This window comes from Helobdella robusta (assembly GCF_000326865.2).
Source record: "Helobdella robusta unplaced genomic scaffold HELROscaffold_124, whole genome shotgun sequence".
Taxonomy (NCBI): Eukaryota; Metazoa; Annelida; class Clitellata; order Rhynchobdellida; family Glossiphoniidae; genus Helobdella; species Helobdella robusta.
In genome coordinates, this window is record NW_008703679.1 from 99,414 (window position 1) to 113,199 (window position 13,786).

Below are 13,786 nucleotides of genomic sequence, written 5' to 3' on the forward strand. Positions count from 1 at the left end.
GTAATGAATGAATGAATGAATGGATGGATGAATGAATGGAGTAATGAATGAATGAATGAATGGATGAATGAATGGATTAATGAATGAATGAATGGATGGATGAATTAATGAATGAATGGATGAATTAATGGATTAATGAATGGAGTAATGAATGAATGAATGGAGTAATGAATGAATGAATGAATGAATGAATGGAGTAATGAATGAATGAATGGAGTAATGAATGGATGAATGAATGAATAGATGAATGAATGAATAGATGAATGAATGAATAGATGAATGAATGAATAGATGAATGAATGAATAGATGAATGAATGAATAGATGAATGAATGAATAGATTAATGAATGAATAGATGAATGAATGAATAGATGAATGAATGAATAGATGAATGAATGAATAGATGAATGAATGGAGTAATGAATGAATGAATGAATGAATGGATGAATGAAAAATAATATTATGGTACGTTGGTTCCGACAAATGAATAAATAATGGACAGATGAACGAACGAATGAATGAAGGAAAGAAATAATGAATAATTATTATTATTATAATTATGATAATAATATTATAATAAATTATTTTCCACTAACTTCTGTTGTTCAATGTAAAACTCTAAGACACTGATCAACGTGAAGAGGAGAATGAAAGCGATGATCAGTAAAACGCTGGTCGTCATCCGCTCTGGCGATGGAAAAATGAAAATACACAAACTCATACACACACACACACACACACACACACACACACACACACACAGAGAAAGAGATAGAGATAGAGAGAGAGAGAGAGAGAGAGAGAGAGAGAGAGAGAGAGAGAGAGAGAGAGAGAGAGAGAGAGAGAAAGAAAACCCACAACTAGATATAGGAGAAAGTGTTTTCCAACAGATCACTAAACCAGCTGTCCTAGCAAATCTATTAACAAATCTAGTCAACCTTTTTTGGCGAATTTTTCCCCATTAAAAATGGATTCTTATTAAATTACCGTAAAAAACTTTTAAATCGATTAAAAAACTGACAACTTTAACTTTGATTAAAGGAAAGCGTTTTTTTGTCATAAAAATCGGTTTTCCGTGCCCTCATTTTCAAAAGTAAAACTCCACAGCAGTGGATCAATATAACGTTGGAGGGAGTTGGTCAAAATTTTAAATATGTTGAAATTTCTAAATTTGACGGAGGCCGAGAAAGTAACCACAACTAAATAGTCGCTAGTGTGGCTAAAATTAGGCTGGCAACCAATTTTTTGTTAACCTGAAAAGTCTTTTCCCTTCTATATCTAGTTTTACTGACTTTTGATAAGAACACTGCAGAGAAATACAAACTTTTGAAGTAATCGTAAGTTTCGGAATTACGAATGTCGTAAACAAACACAACATCCTCAAATGCCGATTGCCTGCTAGAGTTGTTATAATTAGCATCGTTCTTTAATACTATATAACCAAGTTCAGCTGTATGAATGAATGAACGTATGAATAAACGAATGAATGAAAGAATGACTGAATGTATGTATGTATGAATGAATGAATAAAAATATGAATGATGAATTTGCAATCATCTCCTAATCCTAAAATCATTAAAAACAATAACTTTAATAACAATAGGAATAATCACAAGAATAATAATAAGAAGAATAATAAGTTGCGGCCATAACCATTGGGTTCCTTATTCCCTGACTTGTTTGGTAAAATCACCAACACGTCTGTTTAATAAATAACAATGGAAATAAATGAGAATAATAATATAACAATATTACCTATAATATAACAATTTTATTTATAATATAAAAATATTATTTATAATATATCAATATTATTATTACGAATAAATTACGAATAAATTTATTTTTGATCATTATTTTTGGTGATTTCAAGTTAGGGGCCGGTTAAGCTTGTTAGTTTTGTAGTGTTAACAATTTAGAAGATGACTTTTATGAGTTTTAGGCAAGTTTTATTGCAAGTTTAATTAAATGTTCCCAAATTTCTTATGCAGTAAAAATATATTCTAATTGGTTTAAAGTAAAGCTCCAATTATGTCTTCAAATATTTATGTTCTTGTTAGTTAAGAGATGTCTTCAAATGTTTATGTTTTTGTTAAAAATTGAAATTTATGAGAAAATATGTCTAAAAAATTCTATTTTAAACTCTAAATACATAAAAATCGAAGTAGTCTTCAACATTTTCTCAACATAAATCATAAAAATGTGGATAATCATCATGAGGATAATGTCCTTGATTTTTTCTCTTAATTTAATAATAAATTTAAAACATGGATTTTTAAAAAAATGTAAAATAAAAGTAGAGAATTGGGGCAAACTCAACGGCGCTTTCTTTAAGAACATCTTGAAAAAAAAAATTTACTATTGATTAGGACTACGGCCATTATAAAAGGTCGCAAGTTGCCTTCCATTTTGAAACAGCTCTACACTACAAAATTTAAATAAGCCGCCATTGAAAATTTAAATGTCCAAAGAGTTGATTGTGACAAGATTTATGGAAGGTGAAAATATTTTTATTAATAAATGACAATAGTTTAACAAATGCTGCTGAGATGTGGTTTTTGAGAAGAGTTATGAAAATTAGTTGGGCCTCTCATACTTCAAATGAGGATGTATTAAAACAGTCCGGTTATAAAAAGAGAAAATTACTATAGATAATCCGACAGGGGCAGTTAAGTTTTTTTTATCACATCATGCGGAAGGAAAGAATGGAAAATCTAACAACTACTGGAAAGATTGCAGGGAGAAGAGATCGCGATCAGCAACAACGAATAACATTCGTGGAGTCCTTTTGTCACTTGTTGAATGTCACCACATTTCAAATACTACAAAGTCTTAAAGATCGGGTTTGTGGGGGTCGGTGGTCGCCAATGTCCTGAAAGGATAAGGCACGAAAAAGAAAAAAAATTTGACAAATAACAAATTGGTATTGTTTGAACAAATTTAAGATTTACTAAATAATATAAAAAATTTAATTTACATATTTACATGTATACTTGAATTTTTATTACTAAGATCCATTTTTAGTTGAATTAATAGCAGGAAAACAGCGTGTAGCTGTAGATTGCACGTGCCGTATTCAGTGAGTTTTTCAATCAAAGTTCTTCAAATTTTAATAATTTTTAATAATTTTATTCATAATATTGTTTATTATTTAATTGTTAATTTATAAATTTTTTTTTCATTAGACGTTATTCAGTTATTTGGCGTGATTCAAAGATCAAACTTTTAAAAAATAAAAAACTTTGTTGCATTTGGATTTGCTTGGGTGTGCCGGAATTTTACGCCCCAATAACAATTAGGGAATTATTAGGCAGATCACAATATACACGTTTATAGCCGGAATTTTTTTAAATTATGAAAATTTTTAGATTCATTATCAATTCATCAGGGCCCCACCATGATCTATCTCTACTCAAATACTCTTTGTTTTATTTTTAATTGTTTTTTTTTACTAAAAATGAAATTTTCAAAAATCTGTCAGGACGGCAATCCTATTTGCTCATCTGACTGAGTTATCAAAGATCTAAAATATCAAAGATGGAAAGTGGGATGACTTTTTTTAAATTTTTTCATGAACTTTTTGAATTTCAATCAATTGTAACGTAATTGTCTCCTTATGTAGAAAAAAGTGTTGATAATGATAAAGTTTGGATGTTAAAATTTGATTGAATATGAATATGATTTAAATTATTAAAAATCCATTTTAAAATTTCTACATTTGTTATTTTCATATCTACCCTACATCTACTCTACACCATAATGAAAATCTCAAACTGATTAGTGGATGGATTGAAGGTCAAAAGACTGAATGAAGGAAAGACAAAAGTGATCTATGAATTAGAAGAGGACCCAAACTTGGTCCTGATACATTCAAAAGATCGTATCACGGCTGGGGACGGAGCTAGATCGAATGAGTTAGAAGGAAAGGCTGTCATATCAACATCAACCAATGTTGCAGTATATGAATTGCTCAATAGAGCTGGCTAGTTTTATTTCTAACTTCTGTCACAAACAACACACACACACACATAAACTTACACACACACAAACAAACACACGCACACAAACTCACGCACACACACAACAAACTTATACATACACACACACACAGATTTTAAATTTTTTTAATTTCTCTAAAATTTCTCGACCATTAGGCATAAAGACCCACTTTGTGAGGAGTCAGACTGACAGAAGTTTCGTGGCTCGCAAGTGTGAAATGATCCCGATTGAATTTGTGATCAGGAGGGTGGCCACTGGCTCCTTCCTCAAAAGAAATCCTGGGGTGCCTGAGGGCTTCAAGTTTTATCCTGTCAAATTGGAATATTTTTTTAAGGTCAAGGGCGTTTTTTGGCTTTTTAACTAAAACATACTACGAGGAACACTTCTTTGATTGAGGAGTATTTTTTTGAACTTGTTGATCAAAATCTTCCGTCGAACGAATTTTAAAACTTTTTGTCACCGTGCACATCTACATTCATACATACATACATACATACTTATTTTAGTGATGACATGTTTAATCTTATGTTTAATTGTGTGCTATTTTAATTTTTGATGGCGTTTTTGAATTTGAACTAACTAGGGCTAGATAAATCTTTTGATAATAATAATAATACACACTAACAAATATACATACACACCAACATACAGGACGATGCCAAGCATGACCCGCAGTGGTCATATGAGCAGATTATCACGTCTAACTTAACTTTCTCTGGGGTCCAGATCACACTTACTCAACTGGAGATCATCAACAAGACAGCCCAGTGCGTTTTTGAGATTCTGGAAAAGTCCTGGAACGAGCTGAACTGTTCGCTGATTGACATGAAAATCGAGTTTGGCGTCGACTGTGAAAAAAGTTAGGAGTGCTACTGGTATCACAGTATCGTAATTTGAAGTTTTTTTTCAGGCAGAGAATAAAAAACAATTTAATTATTTAGTTTTTTAATTTTATTTTAAAATTTTCAAGAGACCATTCTGCTCGCCGACATTATAGATTCTGACTCCTGGAGACTTTGGCCATCTGGTGACAAAAGATTGATGAAGGTTTTAAGTTATCATATAATATTTATAATAACAATAATATTATTACTTCTTGCAATTCTTCTCATTTCAAGCCCAGAGGTTTTAGCGACAGTCTGTATAGATACGAATCAGTGTGTTTCACACACACACACACACACACATTGCATGTGATTGACTCGGATCTTTTCGCATTCGAACTCGGCTCCTTAACAACTACACCTCCTTACCATCCTAAAATTATAACCGTTTCTTAGATTAGAAATTTCGTTCTTTCGATAAATTTAAGAAAAAACTTCAACTTCCCTCAAAGGACAAGCAGGTTTATAGGGACCTGAAAGAAGTGACGACTGAATCCTTACAGGTCATAAAAGATAATTTCAAATGGGTGGCCGACCAAGTTCAGGTTTATTTTATTCTTCTGCTGGTTTTAGTTTTAAAACTTTGATGGCAAAGAAAACGACGTCCTACCTCGGGGAACCGGGACTCTGGACGCGAAACGAAGATTGATTTATATTGCTGGTTTCAGCTTTGGCTATATGAATCGGATGATGGTAGAGTGGTGGTTGTTTTTGGGATGATTTTTAGACTTATGGTTATTCTTTTGAAGTAATCAATCAATCAGTTATACAATCAATTATCCAATCAATTATCCAATCAATTATCCAATCAATTATCCAATCAATTATTCAATCAACTATCCAATCAATTATCCAGTCAATTATCCAGTCAATTATCCAATCATTTATTCAATTATTTATTCAATCAGTCAACCAACAATAACAATAGTAATAATAATAATTTAATAATAGCAACAACATCAATAATAATTTCACCAGTCGATGTTAGCTTGGAAACCGAGGGGCAAAGTCGCGGTACTGATGGGCTCATCAGCTGATCTGAATTTAGGGGAGGAGATAAAAAAGTTGATTGGCAGCTACGGGGTGGAGTGCGTCTTGAGAGTGACCTCTGCTCATAAGGGCCCCGACATGACCCTTAAGATCGTTTCTGAGTACGAAGGTCACATTGTTATTATTACTACTATTGTTATTATTGTTATTATTATTATTATTCAATCACTTGATCAATTTGTATACACAGCGCAATTTCTAAAGATTCAAGTTCTCTTTACTTTTCTATCTTACACAGGGCAGAACATTCCATGCGTGCTGATAGCAATAGCGGGTCGCAGTAACGGCCTGGGCCCAACCGTGTCAGCCAACACATCTCTACCCGTCATCAACTGCCCGCCCATCTCTTCAGAATGGGGGCCCTACGATATCTGGTCCTCTCTTAGACTGCCTTCTGGTGAAAAACTTTCGCTATTGTTGTTATTATGATTATTTTAATTATAATAATTGTGGTGGTTTTTTTTTGGTTATAATAATTCTTCTATTTTCTAATTGGTTGATCCAAACATACTCCACTTACCCATCTCTTAGGACTTTCTTGCACTACAGTCCTCGCCCCGGAGACGGCTGCCCTCAATGCCCTCCGCATTCTAGCCCTCTCTGACGTCACCGTCTGGAACAAGGTCAAGGTCGATCAGCTAAATAACTGGGTCAAGCTGCTGGTTGCCGACGAAGCTGTTAATAAATAGGTCACGGGCCTTTACTAAACGGGTCGCGGACCCTTATTAAATGGGTCGTTTACCTTGATTAAAAACTATTTGGGTCATTGACCTAGGAGTTAATTGATGACGTTGATAATGTTATTATTATTGTTGCTGTTTTTCTAATTGTTTTTTCTAATTGTTATTTTTCTGTTTCAGTTCCATTTTACTAGAATGATAAAATCCTCTCCTTTTTTGGTCCCATCTGGTTTAATACGTCTTATACGTTAATAAGTCTAAGCCACAATGGATAGAGACTTAAGACTCTAAGCGAGGATTGATATCATTATATATCATTCTTGGATTGATATCATGATATATCATTCTTGGATTGATATCATGATATGTAGTTCTTAAAAAATGTCATTTTTTTCATTTATTAACGTAGCAGTAATAGTAGGTTAAAATTCGTTCCGCCATCGCCTGTATTTTCGTTATCACGTCCGTGTTTTTCATCCGATCCTATCGACTAAACTCTCTTAGAAAGACACCATCATTATCATCTATTATCAACTGGATTTCTGAAAAATACAAGAATTTGTAAAACTAGATACCGAAAAAATACCAAAATTTAAAAAACTAGATCCCAAACATTCGAAAAACTAGATTTCGAAACTTGGAAAAACTAGATCCCGCAAAAATACCAAAATTAGAAAAACTAGATTCAGGAATACCAAAATTAGAAAAACTAGATTCAGGAAAAATACTAAAATTTGAAAAACTGGATCCCGCAAAAGTACCAAAATTTGAAAAACTGGATTCCGAAAAAATACTGAAATTTGTACACTTTGTTTTTACGTTACATGGATACTTTATATATATAATACTTTATAATAATATTTCACACTTTACGAAGATATTTCTTGTCTAAAAATATCGTTCAAATTCAGCTCGTGGTTTATAAATAGAAATAATTAATGATTAATAAATATTTATATCAAAGAGAGCGAAAAAGGCCTGATTTATTATTATTTTTTTAAAAAAGTTCCATTTATTATTATTATTTAAAAAAGAAAACCATATACGAACAAAAAAAAATATATAGCAGTTCGTCTTTCTAAAATTAAGAATGCACTAACGAATGCTTTTCACACACGCAAACAGTATATATACATATATATAATATACCATATTATATATATTGTATATTACATATATGTATATATATATATATGTACAATACATACGTATATGTAAAATGGTCAGTTATTAACTTTTTATTGATAAAATCAGACGAAAAGTGCCAATTGGCTGAGTTCATGTAGTCAGTTCATTCATTCATTCTTTTATTCGCTCACTCAGTTAATCGTTTGGGTTGTTTTTCTTTCATTCTTTTATTTATTATTTACAATTTCATTCAATCAATCAATCAACGAACCGGATTTCATTCATCCATTGATTCATTCACCCACTCATTAACTGAAATCGTCAGCAACAATAAACGATCGAATAATAACAATAATTATTATTATGATTATGCGTTAATTAATTTACCAAATTATTTGTTATTCAATCAATTAATTAATTAATTAATTAATTAATTAAGAACTCCTAACTCGCCGATACGTTTATTATTTACACGTTCATATAAGCCATGATGATGATGGGAATAAATAATAATAATAATAATAAACTCTAAATGCAAACTTAACATTCAAGTGATTTTCATTATATATATATATATATAATATATATATAATATATATATATATATATACACATATATATGACATTTCAAAAACATATAGCAGATAAAAATTATACAATAATAATAATAATAATAATAATAGCGGAGAGCAAATACAAAAAATAATAACAATAGCATACATTGGTAACAGGTTAGATCTGTTTTAATAATGCTAATGGTACAAAGAATGCAAACATACAAACAAACAAATATATATACATACACAAACATACTAGACAACACATCCGTCTATATATATATATATATATATATATATATATATATATATATATATATATATATATTTACACATATATAACCTTTGAATGGTAATACATGATGATGATGATACGATATTAATAATAATAATGATAATAACACCTTCAAATTATAGATTACATTATTGTTGTTATTGATGACGTCATTATCATCATTAGCGACGACGACGATGTTGTTGTTGTTGTTGAGGCTGTGATGAAGATGCTGATGATGATGAAGATGACTCTTGTTGCTTGTAGAAAACCAAGTATGGGACGCGCGGGTGGCTGTAGTTATACACCTGAGACATTTTTACCTGGATTGATTGATTGATTGGTTAGTAAAGCTAGTTAGTTAGTTGATTGATTGGTTGGTTGGTTAGTTAGTTGTTGAATAGTTAGTTAGTTGATTGGTTAGTTAGTTTATTGGTTGAATGACTGGATAGTTGAAAGATTGATTGGTTGGTTGATTGATTTGTCATTTATGACATTAAATTTGGTTTATAAATTTAATGTCAAATTTAATGTTTCCTACCTCGGGAAACCGGGTCTCTGGACGCAAAACGAAGATTGATTTTTTACAAAATCAATTTTTCTTTTGAAAACTTGACTGACCAGCAATCAATCAATCAAACAATTAATCGAACAATCATTCAATCAATCAAACAAACAATCAATCAATTATTAAATCAATCAACCATTCAATCAATCAAACGAACAATCGATCGATCAACCAACCAACCAAACAAACAATGAAGCCACCATCCCATAGAAAACAAACCTTATGTATCTTCTCGTCGTCGTACCTCAGCCACTGCATGTAGCCCTTGTGGAAGGCGTCAGTGTAGTAATGGCCACCGACGGCTTGCGAGCCGATGTGCGTTACCACAGCGAACAGCTCGTACTTCTTCATGTGGGCTGCCATCCTTCTACTCGAATGCGGGGTCATTAAGTCTGTGGGGGCGGGTATCATTATTATTATTATTATCATTATTATTATTATTATTATCATTATAATTATTATCATTATTATTATTATCATTATTATTATTATTATTATTATCATTATTATTATTATCATTATTATTATTATCATTATTATTATTATCATTATTATTATTATCATTATTATTATTATTATTTGCTATGACAGGAACAAGCTATGATGCTAATTAAATATATTTCACCGTTCTGCACTTAACTTCACAATGAGCAAAATGGTCTTAACCTTTAATATAACTTATATATATATATATATATATATATATATATATTTTTATCATTGTATGTGAGAGAGAGAGAGAGAAAAGCACACAAACACATACAACCACATGCAGACAAACAAACAAATACAAACCATCTTGTATCTCGAGACATTCATCCAGATAAAACTGCTTAGTGTTTTTAAGCAGTCCTCCTTTGGCATCGTACTTAAACCACTTAAAATGCAGTACAAGAACTTTTGGTAGAACGTCAAACAAGGTACGTTTTGTGGCGTCGACCTGGGTGAATTGTTGGTGAATTGTTGGTGAATTGTTGGCGAAGTGTTAGTGGAGTCATGGTGAATTTTTGGTGGATTTGTGGTGAATTGTTAGTGGACTATTATGGTGGATTGTTCGAAAATTGTAGGTGAATTGTTAGTGAATAATTGGTAATAAATTATCAGTGAATTGTTGGTGAATTGTTAGTGTTAATGACGATTTAGAATACACAATAAGATGCACTTCTTGCAACAATCCCGATGAATTGCCAACCAAATTGTTGGCAAAACTGTCCATTCATGCATTGGTGAATTATAGGTGCATTATTATAATTATTATGAATTATAAGAATAATAAGAAGAACGCTAACCTTGATTTTCGAGGAGTTGGTATAGTTGGTGACAGCTTCCCTTGCTACGAACCTCCTCAGTGCTTCCTGGGCCGAAGTCACCGATTGGTGCTGATTGTGTGGGAACATTATTATTATTATTATTGTTGTTGTTATTATTATTATTACACACAACTAGTCACGCACACACACAAACATATCTACACCACACACATACACACACATCACAGAAACACACACCCACAAACACATCCACACACACATACACAGACACAAACCTGAACGTCTAGCTGAACAGTGATAAAGGGCTGTAGGGTGAGGGAGTCCTTCTGACCGGGGCACTCCAACAGGTAGGCCACTTGTCCCCGGAAGATATCCGAGATAGCAGACCTCTCTAGCATCGACTGCACGGTTGGGCACGATCAAAATAATGGTGACATTGGTGATGGTGATGATGATGGGGGTGGTGGTGATGATGAAAATTATGACGTTTCATTCTATTCCATTTCATTCCGTTCTATTTCATTTCATTTTATTCAATTTCATTCCATTCAATTTCATTCCATTCAATTTCATTTCATTCCATTCAATTTCATTCCATTCAATTTCATTTCATTCCATTCTATTTCATCCATTTTATTTCATTTCATTTTATTCAATTTCATCCATTTTATTTCATTTCATTTCATTTTATTCAATTTCATTTAATTTCATTCCGTTCCATTTCATTCCATTCCATTCAATTTCATTCCATTCCATGTCATTCCATTCAATTTCATTCCATTCCACTCCACTCCATTCCATTCAATCAATCAATAACTTACAGGGTCAACAGTGTTGGCCAACTTGCTCCTAGGTCTGGCCTGCTGCCAACTATTACTATTACCATCATCATCATCAGCACCACCGCCTCCATTGTTGTTGTGTAAATCGCCATTATATTCATAATTGTGATAATTATCCTTGTTGTTGTTGTTGTTGTTGTTGAAAGCTCTTTTAAAATCTGTTAATGTGTTTGTTTTGTTGTCAATCAATCTATCAATCAATCAATCTATCAATCAACCAACCAATCAATCTATCAATCAATCAACCAACCAACTAATCAATCAATCAATCAATCAATCAATCAATCAATCAATCAATCAATCAATCAATCGACCAATCAATCGACCAATCAATCGACCAACCAATCAATCAATCAATCAACCAACCAACCAACCAACCAATCAATCAATCAACCAACTAATCAATCAACCAACTAATCAATCAATCAATCAATCGACCAACCAATCAATCAACCAACCAACCAACCAACCAACCAACCAACCAATCAATCAATCGACCAATCAATCAATCAATCAACCAACCAACCAATCAAAACTCACCGTATTTTATGAGGCACAGGTTGATTAGTTCCTCGTGCATCTTGTTCAGTATGCAACTGAGAAACTCTTCAGCGTCCTCTTGCTGATTCAGCTGTAAGAATAATAATAATAATTGAAATAATTATAATTAAAACAATAATTATTATTATTATTGTATTGTTGTTGTTGTTAAGATTATGATGATGACTAATTTTCAATCAACCAATCATTGATGTACTACAACTCATCAACCAACCAGGAATTTGCTTTTGCTTAAACAATCGACTAAATCAATCAACCAACCAACTAAGCAACCAACCAATCAATCAACTAACCAAGCAACCAAACAACTAACTAACCAACCAATCAACCGGTAAACTCACCTCAAATACTTTATAGCTGATGTTTTCCAGAATTTCTTTTAGGTTGGTCTCAATAGGTGAGCCAATATTAATCTGTTGTTGTTGTTGTCTTTGATGGTTTTGTTGTTGTTGTGGCTGCTGATGCTGCTTTTGTTGATGTTGTCTGTTTTTACGCTGTTGTTGTTGCTGTGGTTGTTGTGGTGGTGGTGGTGGCTGAGATGTTGCCGGTGGTCGAGGTGTTGACGTCTCCATTGGTTCCAATTTGGTGTATATGTCTAGCCTGTAGAATTTGTTTAATAATGGTTGGTTAGTTGATTGATTGAATGAATGATTGAATGAATGATTCAATGGATGAATGAAGGAATGAATGACAAATGATTGAATGAAGAAATATATAAATAATTAGATTAGATAGAAAGAAACACAAATGAATGAAACAAAGATACTAACATAAACTTCAGTACAGGCAACTTGAGGTGTGCCATAATTTTTGAATCTGTGCTCGCGATGGATGACATAAAGCTGCCGAACTGAGAGCAGCTGAGAAGGGCTTGCAATGTCTACGGTGGCGAAAAGGTGAATAAATTATGCTAATTATCTATCTAATATTATTACCAAATGTGAATAAATTATGTTAATTATCTATCTAATATTATTACCAAAGGTGAATAAATTATGCTAATTATCTTATTACCAAAGAATTAGAGGACACTTGCTCAATTAATAAAACAATATTGTAAAAATGAATCTAGATAGATATGCAGCGAATGCGCAGGACTAAAAAAACTACAAGGGAACTACACAAAGTACCGAATGGTACTAAACTGATACCAAAAATATGGAAAATAGATGAGACAAAACGAATTCTTAAAAAAGGTTCCAACCGAGTTGGCATAGCATCTGTTCGATTTGTTGGTGAAACCCCTAGGTACCATCTGCTCGACCTGAGATGAAACTATGTGGCTCCTGACGATTTCTGGATTACACGAGGGAACGTAATTAGTAATTATGTAAATAATATTAATTAAAATTAATTAATTAGAGTAATTTCTCTTTCAAAATTAATTCTCACATACATGCGCACAGTATGTGCGTATACACACACATATATCACACACGTTGCATGGGATTAGGCAAGGAAGAATTTGTTTGAACTCAAACCAGGCCACTGTGACATCAGTGCCAGCTACCTTACTAATACAGCATGAAGACACGGTATATTTAAAGTAGCAGATATTTAAAAACTTACTGTTTAGCCTGTCAATAGACCTCTCGTCAACGTACGCATCGCAAGTGACATTGTATTCGAATGTTGACAACTCGTTGTTGCCGTTCGCAGCATCCATCTTATCACTGATGGCGCTGCTGTTGCTGTGTGGTGGGGTAGACTTCTTTGGGAAGGTTTTATTGTTGCAGGGGGGGCTTTGTTCGGAGGGCTTGAGTAATGAGGCCCATGTCTTGGGGGTCGTGGGGGTGTTGTTGACGGTGCTTGAGCTGGTGTCGATGCTGGTAGTGTTCTTGTTGATGTTGTTGTTTGTGGTGTTGCAGCTATCTTTATTGATTACTGTCGTTGGTGTGTGGTTGTTGCTGTTGATGATGCCATTCGAGTTGATGTCTTTGTTGATGTCGTTTTTGTTGATGACAGTAATTCC

At 32.8% G+C, this 13,786-nt stretch overlaps 2 protein-coding genes across 2 annotated transcripts; one reads left to right on the forward strand and one right to left on the reverse strand.

The window, feature by feature from the left end:
• Nucleotides 1-3,487: 3,487 nt before the first annotated feature.
• Nucleotides 3,488-7,580, forward strand: HELRODRAFT_186294 (hypothetical protein). Its single transcript, XM_009013920.1, has 13 exons — nucleotides 3,488-3,544; nucleotides 3,782-3,982; nucleotides 4,155-4,333; nucleotides 4,651-4,858; nucleotides 4,970-5,046; nucleotides 5,336-5,428; nucleotides 5,862-6,042; nucleotides 6,172-6,330; nucleotides 6,465-6,637; nucleotides 6,660-7,230; nucleotides 7,254-7,295; nucleotides 7,392-7,450; nucleotides 7,473-7,580. The coding sequence occupies exons 1-9, from the start codon at nucleotides 3,538-3,540 to the stop codon at nucleotides 6,620-6,622; spliced, it is 1,263 nt and encodes a 420-aa protein (XP_009012168.1). The 5' UTR covers nucleotides 3,488-3,537; the 3' UTR covers nucleotides 6,623-6,637; nucleotides 6,660-7,230; nucleotides 7,254-7,295; nucleotides 7,392-7,450; nucleotides 7,473-7,580.
• Nucleotides 7,581-9,287: 1,707 nt separating this feature from the next.
• Nucleotides 9,288-10,809, reverse strand: HELRODRAFT_92156 (hypothetical protein; the record flags this gene model as incomplete). Its single annotated transcript, XM_009013921.1, has 4 exons — nucleotides 9,288-9,532; nucleotides 9,936-10,080; nucleotides 10,430-10,519; nucleotides 10,687-10,809. The coding sequence occupies 4 exons, from the start codon at nucleotides 10,807-10,809 to the stop codon at nucleotides 9,288-9,290; spliced, it is 603 nt and encodes a 200-aa protein (XP_009012169.1).
• Nucleotides 10,810-13,786: the final 2,977 nt, after the last annotated feature.

Bases quoted from the DNA above. Each gene is read 5' to 3' on its own strand.
- HELRODRAFT_186294 (XM_009013920.1), top strand. The intron at 3,983-4,154 runs GCTAGTTTTATT...CTCGACCATTAG, and splicing joins TGAATTGCTCAATAGAGCTG to GCATAAAGACCCACTTTGTG. The intron at 6,043-6,171 runs GTCACATTGTTA...TATCTTACACAG, and splicing joins GATCGTTTCTGAGTACGAAG to GGCAGAACATTCCATGCGTG.